Here is a 10537-nt window from a genome sequence, read left to right as displayed (position 1 = left end):
GCGCGGCCAACAGCCTGCCCTCCTCTCTCTTTTCACTTCTACGCGCGCGTTTGTGTTGTATGCGTGCGCAAAGCATTGTGTGCGCTGGCTTTGGAACGCGCGCGCCAAATCACCCCTTCTTTCTTACACTGCCTTTTTTCTCTCTTTCCTCTCTTTCTCACTTTCTCTTGTTCTCTCTCTCTCTCTCTCTTTCTCTCGCTCGCTCGCTCGCTCGCTCTCCCGCCGCGTTCGACTCTACTCCGTAATGTCACTCCAACAAGCGGCGAAGGCGCTTGTATCGGCATTGTACATGACGCGCGAACGCAAAAAATCGAAGCGTTAGGGGTTGCAACGGCAGGGACACGCCGCGGTTTTAAGAGCTGATCCGTTATACCAATGTCGGTGGTGTATGCGAAACGGATCGTTCTCGACAATCCGCAAACGGATCCTCCACGTTTACGTTGAATGAGGTGTTCAGGGCAAATGATCGATTGATAATGGCGTTTGGATACGATTTATCTTGTTTGATAAATGAGTGTACCATTTCTGTCACGTCATATATTCTCTCTATTATCGATTGATGTTTAAATTAGTGCGCGATAATAACTTTATTAATTGTTATTAAATTGTTAAAAGTTAATCGTGCGCGAATATTTGGATATGAAATATATGCGCCCTATAAAATATGTCCGTATATATGTATATATATGCGTGGAAATTTCTGTATTAAGATACTTATTACTTATGTGCGATGAACCGGAAATCCGCGATATGCGGAACTGTCTCATAACGAGCGAGTCATTGTAGTTTGAACCTGTACTCTAAGAAGTATGGGTATGAATTTGAACACTGTGGGTGTTAAGGATTATGTGTACAGTCTCTGCGAAAAATAACTGGAATTAGAAATTCATTCCGTACAAAAATAAATGTTGTATACATATACCGTTTAGTAAGATTAATATTGAATATTTATTGTAATAATACAATTTTACAATTTTATAATTTAAATAAAATTTTTCATTTTATCATTATTCTTTAAAATATGTCTTCTACTTTTTATTGAAATAATTTTTTATCCAAATTCTAAGTTTCTATCAAACTTTTTGTATTGCTTACAAATAAAATATAGAAAAATTTATAATTTTTAAATAATTTTTCATTTTGTAAAAAGTACGTATAATACATACTTTACATATAATTCTTATAATGTCAGTGTTGATATAAACACAAACGCAATAAAAATTATATAAACATCAGGGTTGTTTAGTAACTAATTAAAACGTTAGCAGTTAAAAAAAACAGTTAAAAAGTTAATAACTTTTAACTTAACTTAGTTAATTTTAAATGCATTAATTTTTAACTTAATTTGGTTACTTTTAAACTTTAATTTATTCACTTTTTTAAATTAAAAATTTTTCTACCTCTCTTAATGCTAATATTTTTTTTCTATAAAATCTAAAATATAAAGAGAATTAATTTAGAAAAAGTTCAATGATTTTATGATGAGAGACTGTAATATGAGTCACATCATACGGTAGCCAGTTTTTATTGAGTCGCTAGATATTGTCAATTCCCGCTTATATTTGAATCACACTAATTTTAGGTATTATGAATGTTATATTTCAGGAATATAAATATGAAATGGACCTTAGATGAAGAATTGTTGTAGAACAGTACTGCACATTCACCCATTTCCTAAATTTTTACATTTACCTTTGTAACAAATATCTATCGATGTAGTCGTAAACATGAGCAGTCGTTTTAAAAGTTAAAGAAAGTTAGATAAAGTTAGTTAAAAAAAAAGAAAGAGAAATAATGCAAACATATACCCTTTTCTCTTGCAAGATTTTAAAAATGCTTTATAGTGTGACTCTTATTATATATATAAGTAACTTACATGTGAATATAAAATTAAATTTACCTAATAATCTATATTTGTAAGTGTTATTTAAAGTAATCTCATTATAAGAGAAATTAGGACATTCCGATTTGAAAAATAATTTTTTTTTTATTAACTTCTTTTTTTAACTTAAGTTAATTCAATCTTAACTTAACTTTTACTAAGTTAATTCTTTATTCCTTCAACTTTCAACTTAATTTTATTAATTTTATAAGCCATTATAACTTTAACTTAATTTAGTTTAAAAAAAAACATTAACTTACCCAACCCTGATAAACACCGTTATGAGACTGTTCCGCATATCGCGGATTTCCGAGTTATCGCACATAAGTAATAAGTATCTTGTTAGTGATATTAAATCCATATCCATATTTTTTAGAGTGTAGTTACTTTATTTAAAATAACTTAACATTTAAGTGTTGACGTGTTGACTAGCTCGTTACGAGAAAATAAATCTCCGCCCCAATCGAAGCGTATCATCCCTTATCTCCTAATGTTGTCTCATCACAGCGGATTAAATGCACGCGTTTATTGTCTATTTTCCCTGATTTGTTCTGCGCGTTTATCGCGAACTAGACGTTACACTCCCGCGTGGGTGGTTATTATGTCGACCCTTCCGTAATTTACATGCGCTCTGTTCGAGACGATTCGCAAAATGGTCTGCTTCCTGCGCTCTCGGCACCCGCAATCACGACAAAGTCTATCCGCAGTAATGCACACGCTGGAACGTCCACCGTGTATTACACTCCGCAGAAATATAGACAAGATAGAGATCACGATATATTGTTCTTTCAACTCTCAATACATTTCGTAGACACGTAAGTAATGATATATAAATTCTTCCTTCTTAGGTTCTTATATACATTTGGGATCATTAATTTCTCAACAGGGCTCGGTCTTATTTCAAATAGATTTATTTAAAATATATATTTTAAATAAAGAAAAAATTAAAACGTTATTTAATATTTCCTATTTTAAATAACTTCTTCTAACCTATTTCTTATTTAATATATATAAATTTTAAGTTTTTGGAACTTATTTTATATTTTTTATTTTAAATAAATTATATCAGTTATATTATCGAGCCCTGTTCTTTAATATGTAAACTAGTATTATACATATAATATTGTTAATTTTATTATATGTGTTATTATTATAAAAAATTAATTACAATAAATTTATTACCGAATTTAGGAACAGGGCTCAGTAACATAATTGATACAATTTATTTAAAATAAAAAATATAAAATAAGTTCCAAAAACTTATTTAAAATATTAAACAAGAAATAGGTCAGAAGAAGTTATTTAAAATAATAACTATTAATCGTGATGCGCGTATATTTTAAGACACCCTAAACATGCCCCGATAAACTTGAAAAATATATTAATTTTAATAAATATTTGTTTGAATATAATTCAAAGTAAATATTTACTAAATTTAAATATATATTTATTTGTTACAAGAATCATCAATTTGATTCAACCATCATGTTTATTGAGTAAATATTTGTTTACTGTAAATAATATGTAAATGTACTAAGTAAACTTAATAGTACTAAAGTAAACATGTAAACGAATATTAATTAGTACTATTAAGAAAATATATATTAAGATTTAATAAATCTTTTTCGGTTTATGTATGCAATTTTATGTTTCAAAGCTCTTATATAACTTATTGGGTGCTTTCTATTTGGTGACACAAGTGTCGTTCTGTCTTTATTGCTCTCTGAATGTCAAGAAAGATAGTACGATGTTTGTGTCGACTTGTGTCATTAAATGGAAAGCAGTCATTATCTCTCTCTCATACGCATGAGATCATGTTATTAAATTTTTAATAATATTAAATTTTAATTAATTTCATATTGGACAAGCAAACACCAGAAATCCTTTCCCATACAATTTCTGTCCTTGATTTCTACACTCATTCTCAGACGCGAACGAGAATTTAAAATTATCGTGGAACGTTCGATGCTTGAATGTTTGAAGCTCGAAAGGTATTCGATATCCCGAAGGGAAAGTAAATCGGCATGTAGACTCTGTGTATCGGGATCGATGCCTTTCCATGGCCGCGTAACAACGTAATGTCGTCGACTTGAGCGCTAAACCTGCCAAACCGCTATGTTATACTTCATTATATATTATTAATTCTTAACCACTATATTATTATCGATTAAATGAACTTTAAAAAAAATATTAAATGAAAAGGAGCATACAGCCACACTTTAAATACCTAGCGCCTTCCCGGTCCTAGTGTTGAGATGTTGAACTACTATCCAATATACATTCAACTAAATTGAATTAATATTTCAGAATTAATTCAATTTAATTGAATGTATATTGGATAGTAGTTCAACATCTTAACACTAGGACCGGGAAGGCGCTAGGTATTTAAAGTGTAACTGTATGCTCCTTTTCATTTAACATTTGTAACAATTAAAGCCACTTTCTAATATTTAAAATTTAAAAAAAATGTTGATCTTTGTTACGTATAAAGCAGACTCTTCTTTTGTATAGAATAAAATATAACACAGGAAATGCATCGATCAAGACATAGCAGTTTAATTTATTTTGTGTCACTTTTATCAATTATTTTCCAAGTGAACAATTTCAAATTTAATTTTTATATAAAGCAAAATATTCCATTTCGAAGTTTATCCTTTCTTTAGATTTAGAAAGATCAGTCTTGGTTGCATCTTGATTAATGATTATTATTAGATATACATCTTAGTAATAGGACTTCCATTACTTAACTACGTAACTTTCGCATAAAGTTCCATCAGTTGCTGTTAAATGAGCACTTTCGGGAGCACTTTTGTGGATTGCAATATAACGATACGCTTCGTGCTTCTCGGTAGCTATAAAGTGCTTTACTATCGACGTTAACATCACGTCGCTCCCTTCCGTATTCAGTTCGACAATTGTCGAAGAGGGATGTTAAAGGAGCGCATAATTATCGGTAAGAACGGTGAAAGGTTCGTTTTGATGGCAACGTGATTATCTACGGCTGGTCGTTACATCGGCCACGATTATCCTTCTCCTTGCGTGATGCGATCGCCCGCGTTACACTGACGAAATACTTTCGCATGATCCTTATTCTCAGTCTCGTTACGATTGAGAGCGAGAGAACCAGTAACGGGCGCCACAATTACACAAATAAGAATACGATTACGCGTATTACTTATACCGGTATTAAATTACGTCGCGCCAGAGGTGTTGAGCAAACATGATTGTGGCAAACGTTGCGTGTCATTTAGAAAACTTCATTGGACGTTATAATCTGAAGCAGCTCACTTTAAACGATTTATAATTCGTGCCAGAAAATTCAAGGGATTGAACTCTGTTTATGATATCACGTGCCGCGTAAAATAAGAAATATTTCTTATATTAAAATTAGTATCTATATTAAAAATATACTGTTATATGAAAAGAACAATGGTAACCCAATTAAGTTAAATACATTTTGTTATTTTCACAACTTCCATCTGTAATTAAATTTGAATTCAATTCAATGTATTTTCTTGAATTAAATTCAGCCTAACTGCACTGTTTTAGTCAAATTAACGACACGTTGGATGGGAGTAATGGCGACCTATAAAAATGATTAAAAATAACTCAAACTGGGTATAATTTTACATTATGAGCAGTATATATTAAAAATATATATTAAAAATACAACATACACTATAATTATCAAGATACACGGCATATAAACTTATGAAATCCGTTGAGAAATCTGACGTGAGTCATAAATCGTCTAAAGCAAACTAGGCCGATCGATGCACATATGCACGTATTGTATAATATGTACGTACGTACATCAAAATTGGAAAAAAACATCCGGCAGAAATTATTCGATAGAGTTATCGTATGGCAGATGCATGCTCGATGTTTATCTTCGACTATTCCAACGACTGCATCGGTGCATCCCGCAATGGAATCCCGCTAACTCTGTTCCACGACATGACATAAAAGTTGTCATAAACCGCGAACGGTACGTGCGTTCCTACGCATCCGTACGTCTTCGTAAATCGCTTATACCGCAACTATGTGTTTTCCGAACGCGTTGTGGCAAAATCATTTTGCGACCGTGAAGAACTTATTAGCGCGCATTTCCGAGCGAGGAGTCTGGCTTAGCCAGAACGAAAGTATCGTCGAGATGATTTTGCAACGAGGCGAAAAATGTAAGGAGTATGAGATTCTTATTTAATTAATTATATATATATATATATATATATATATATATATATGTGTGTGTAGAGGAATTTCCATTCATTTGTGTCTCTAGTTACACTTAGTGTAAATAATGATTCTCATTTGATTGCGTCATGAGTGTGTTACGAAGATATTATGTAATTAAATACATAAGTAAGAGAAATTCACTTTTGATCAAGTTTACAATATAAATTAGCGCGTTAAGATTGCGAGAAGGTGAAAGGTTTCTAATTCTAATTATAGATAATTTATATTGATAATAATATTAATTTTTCATTGCATTTGTAATAATTAATACAATATACGCTAAAAAAAAATAATAAGTTTAAATATATGTTTGAATAGCTCTAGGAAAATATTTATTGTACAATGTTACATATATTTATTTGATATGAAAATTAATTTAATTTAATCAAATTAGTTTTTAAAATTAATTTTTTTTAGTAGGCATTTATTTACTGTGTAAAAAAAATATTTACTTAGCACTATTAAAAAAAGTATGTATTAAAATTTAGTTTACTTTTCTTCAGTGTATGATAGATCCAGGTATATATTGGATTGAAATAAAAGTTATACCGAATTTTTATTTGTGTAAAGGAGAAGAAAGAGAGAATTAACTATGCAAATTATAAGGAAAATATACATTAGCTATCAAAAATTAAAAGTTCTGATTCGGTAACTGCCTTGCATTTCCGCGTTAACTTACTTCCTACACTTGGCCAGGAAGTCTAATTTCGATCTTAATGAGTATACGATATCTAAAGCTTAGAGTCCAATCAGACGATTTAAAAATAAAAATGCAATCATGTTTATCAATAATACAGCCGGTCTGTTAAATAAGCACAAACATTCGAGAAACTGTATGTTTGTCGAGTTGCGTCTTTTCGCAAGGCGTCTGATTCCTATTAGAAAGTGCCCCCGCCGAAGAGGTTCGGCTCAAAAAACTAGTTAACCCGGCGACAAGTTTCCATTTGGAGTGAAACGGTTTCGATGTACGGTTTTGCGTAAACCGATACGCGCCCGTCTGCGCGACATGACGATCCTCCGCAGTCCCTTGTTTTTTCCATCGAACTTTGAGGACGGGATGCGTTGCATTCGATCCTGGTTCGGAATGCGTTCGAAACTCGTGCAAGACAATCAACGACATCTTTGCACGAACCGGTGAAGTTGCGCGTCTTTCACGTGGAATCTAACAAGCGGGCGAACATGATTGCCGATAGTTTGCAACGCGTACGGAACCAGTTCCAGGTTGAAACCGGTTTGGAACTAGTTCCTTTCGGTTTTTCGGCCCCCCACGAGAACTAAGCGTATAGTCGACATCAGCGAATAGCACTCCAACCAGATTACTTGATGCGATCACAACGTCGTCGACGCTGATTTTCACCTGGACGATATCATGGTTAATAATAAGGAGTCGAAAGGTAAGAAAATCGCTTCGGTGCAAGTCTGTTCAATTTCTCTCGAAAAAGGAGAACGTTAAAAAGGGGCTGATTTTTGTCCGCAAAGGAATAAGTGAAAGGAATAGCATTTTTTATAGATTTCAATTTGCTGAATATGATAATATTAATAAAAAGTCTGGGATAGATAGGGAACACCTTGAAAATTGAGCATAAACATGTGATATATTAAAACAAATTATTAATTCAATATTATTTTTGTTTATTTTTTAAGCTGTTCCCCAAATATCACGAACTTCTTAATAATTTTATCATATTTAGGAGGTCAAAATCTACAAAAAAAAAACACTATTTTTTTTTGTTTACTTATATCTTTTTGGACAAAAATCTGCCCTTTTTTTGGAGGATATTAAAAAAGGTCCGACTTTTGCCCAAAAGAATGTAAGTTAAAGAAATAGTGTTTTTTGTAAATTTTGATTTCCCGAATATGATAAAATTATTAGAAAGTTGGAAAACACCTTAAAAAATAAGCAAAAATATTGAATTTTGTTTAAATACGTCATATTTAATGTTTAATTTTCAAAGCTCTTCCTATCGATCCTATACAACTTTTGATTAACATTATATAAACATCTATAGTTTACCGGCGCTGCCGACCAAAGATCTCTTTAATCACCAGCTAGGTGCAGCTATTTTCGGCTCCTAAAACGCGAAAAATCGCGTATGTGGGCGCAAAGTGGGATTGAACCTGGATCTATAGATCGCGAGTCAATCGCACCGAACGGCAAGCCAGTCGATGTAACTTGTATATGTAACTGAGATATTCTATTGTGCGTTTAATATTTCAGTTTTAATATCTGACTATCAAATAATATATTCTGCAAATACAATAGAATACAATTGAAGATTTTATTCACGGACGATTACTTCTGACTTTGTACTCGCGTATATATCTCCAGTTCTACAAAGCACCTCGTTTATATCATATAGAAATTTAATGCAGTGCTCAACATTTAAATCTGTTATCATTTTATTGTTATACTGAAAATGACTTAAATTATGATCCAGAGTCGACTTATATTGGTTTGTATTTTTTACTTATTTTGATTTAGTTTTTTCATACAGTTTCACGATATATAGTATGTAATTCTTTTAAATTATTTAATTTTCCCAATATTATTAAATTGTTTGTCAATTTAATTTGTGATAACATAAAATTTGAATAGGCTCTAATGAATAAATCAATAAATTAAATAAAGACTTTTAGAGCCGACATAGGTTATTAGTGTTTAAACATATATACTTTGTTTGAAAAATAAAAACATATAATTTGATTTACATACATTTTTTTATTGTTTAATTGTCATTACGTCGACGACACTATTATTGTGAATATCGTTTAGATATTAATTATTAACGTTTTTCATGTAAGCTATATTTTATTTTTTATTTAATAAATTTAAAATTAAGATTTATCAATTATTATTTTAAATCAATTTATTGTATAATGCAATAAACCAGACAGTTTGATGCAGTAAAAAGCGTTGTTCGACCTACTCATTGTTCATGTAAGTGCACATTTTGTTTAATATTAAATTTAACCACAGATTCATAATTTAATTACTATTTATTTATTTAATCAATTGGAATTTGATGAACAATTGTTGACAAGATGTGGACGTGAAAAATAATTGATCAGTTTAATTTCAGCGTATGACCATATAGCTCTTCTTAGAATTTTGTTTATGACGATTTCAATAGTTATGTTTTTTTATTGTAAGATTTATTAGTTATCGGTTTACACTGAAGAGAATCCAAAACGGGATCGAAACGCGATCGTTTATATGTTTCTCTTTTTCTAGTAATAAAGTATATATAATTTACATACTAATATTTTTTTTCTTTTCTATTTGTGTTGTGTGTTTACATTACGGTTTTAAAAGATACTTTGTTTAATATTATTTATTTTTGGTAGAGAACAAAATCGACAGTCACATGGAAGTCAAAGTGGAACCGACCCTTCAGTGTTACGTCGAGGAGGAGCACGAGAACAGCTTTTCAAATTTGGAGAATGCCAGCACGATTCCGTCGAGTGTCGACGTAGGCGCGTTGAACTTGTGGACCAGCAAGGCCACCACCTGCCTGATCAGCCAGTACAAGAAGTATCGATCGTTGGTCGGACAATCGACGCAGATCAGGAATCTACGAGAGATGTTCGAGATGATATCGCTGGAGATGCAGAATTACGGATTCTACTTTAGTCCGCAGAAATGCGAGAATAAATGGCGGGTTCTCGAGCGCAAGTATAAAAACCTCGTGCTCCGCGAGCGGCTGAAAAAACCGGGCAGGATGCGACATTACGGACAGTGGGAACATAAACGCGCCTTGGACGAGATCTTCAATGAGAAGAGGCATGTGTACCTAGAGGCGAACGAGTTGCAGCCGTCAAGCGGATCATCTAATCTCTTGATTCATCCAAAACCAGGTTGCGATCAAGGCAGCGACTCGCTTGACGATCGACAACGCGAAGATCCTTTAGCCCCCATGACCAATAAGAAAGACGGTGAAACATTGGAACGTAAGGAAATTTTGACGTCATTATTCGAAAAATTTATAGAGGAAATGGCAAAGAATTTTGCACTGGCTGAAAAGAACAAAGAGAGGCGGCACAAAGAGAAAATGGCTGTGAGACATAAGGAATTGGAACTGAAGAAGCAGCTTCTCAAGCTAAAAGAACAGAAGATGGAATTACAAAGATGCCAAATGATTGCTGCCGCACAGAACTTGCGTTTGAATATGAAATGATGAATATGCGTCGCTCGATTTGCACGGATATAATAATTTATACAATAATATCTGCATTGTTTTAAAAAAAGCAACACATTTCATGTAATGTAACGGAAGCAAATTTCAAGCAAATATATTTAAAACATTTTAATATTATAAAGTGAAAATGAAGTTACGAATAACTTAAATTTAATGTTCACTGCATTCAATTTTATGTACATGTAAACAAATGTCTAACTTTCCAATTACATATCGATATATA

The 10537-nt window shown here is 32.2% G+C and overlaps 2 protein-coding genes across 2 annotated transcripts in view; both read left to right on the top strand.

Annotated features, from left to right (window-relative positions):
* Positions 1-7166: 7166 nt before the first annotated feature.
* Positions 7167-10537, top strand: part of LOC108756282 — a 170659-nt gene continuing 167288 nt past the window's right edge. The window contains exon 1 of the mRNA XM_018499963.1: positions 7167-7179. The gene's annotated coding sequence lies outside the window, so the exon portion shown is untranslated. The remainder of the gene's footprint in view (positions 7180-10537) is intronic.
* Positions 7236-10327, top strand: LOC108756283. Its single transcript, XM_018499968.1, has 2 exons — positions 7236-7512; positions 9464-10327. The coding sequence occupies exons 1-2, from the start codon at positions 7488-7490 to the stop codon at positions 10291-10293; spliced, it is 855 nt and encodes a 284-aa protein (XP_018355470.1). The 5' UTR covers positions 7236-7487; the 3' UTR covers positions 10294-10327.

The sequence above is a fragment of the Trachymyrmex septentrionalis genome, unplaced genomic scaffold (genome assembly GCF_001594115.1).
Source record: "Trachymyrmex septentrionalis isolate Tsep2-gDNA-1 unplaced genomic scaffold, Tsep1.0 scaffold97, whole genome shotgun sequence".
Taxonomy (NCBI): Eukaryota; Metazoa; Arthropoda; class Insecta; order Hymenoptera; family Formicidae; genus Trachymyrmex; species Trachymyrmex septentrionalis.
Note: the sequence above shows the minus strand (reverse complement) of the source record. Positions and strands in the feature narration are given on the sequence as shown.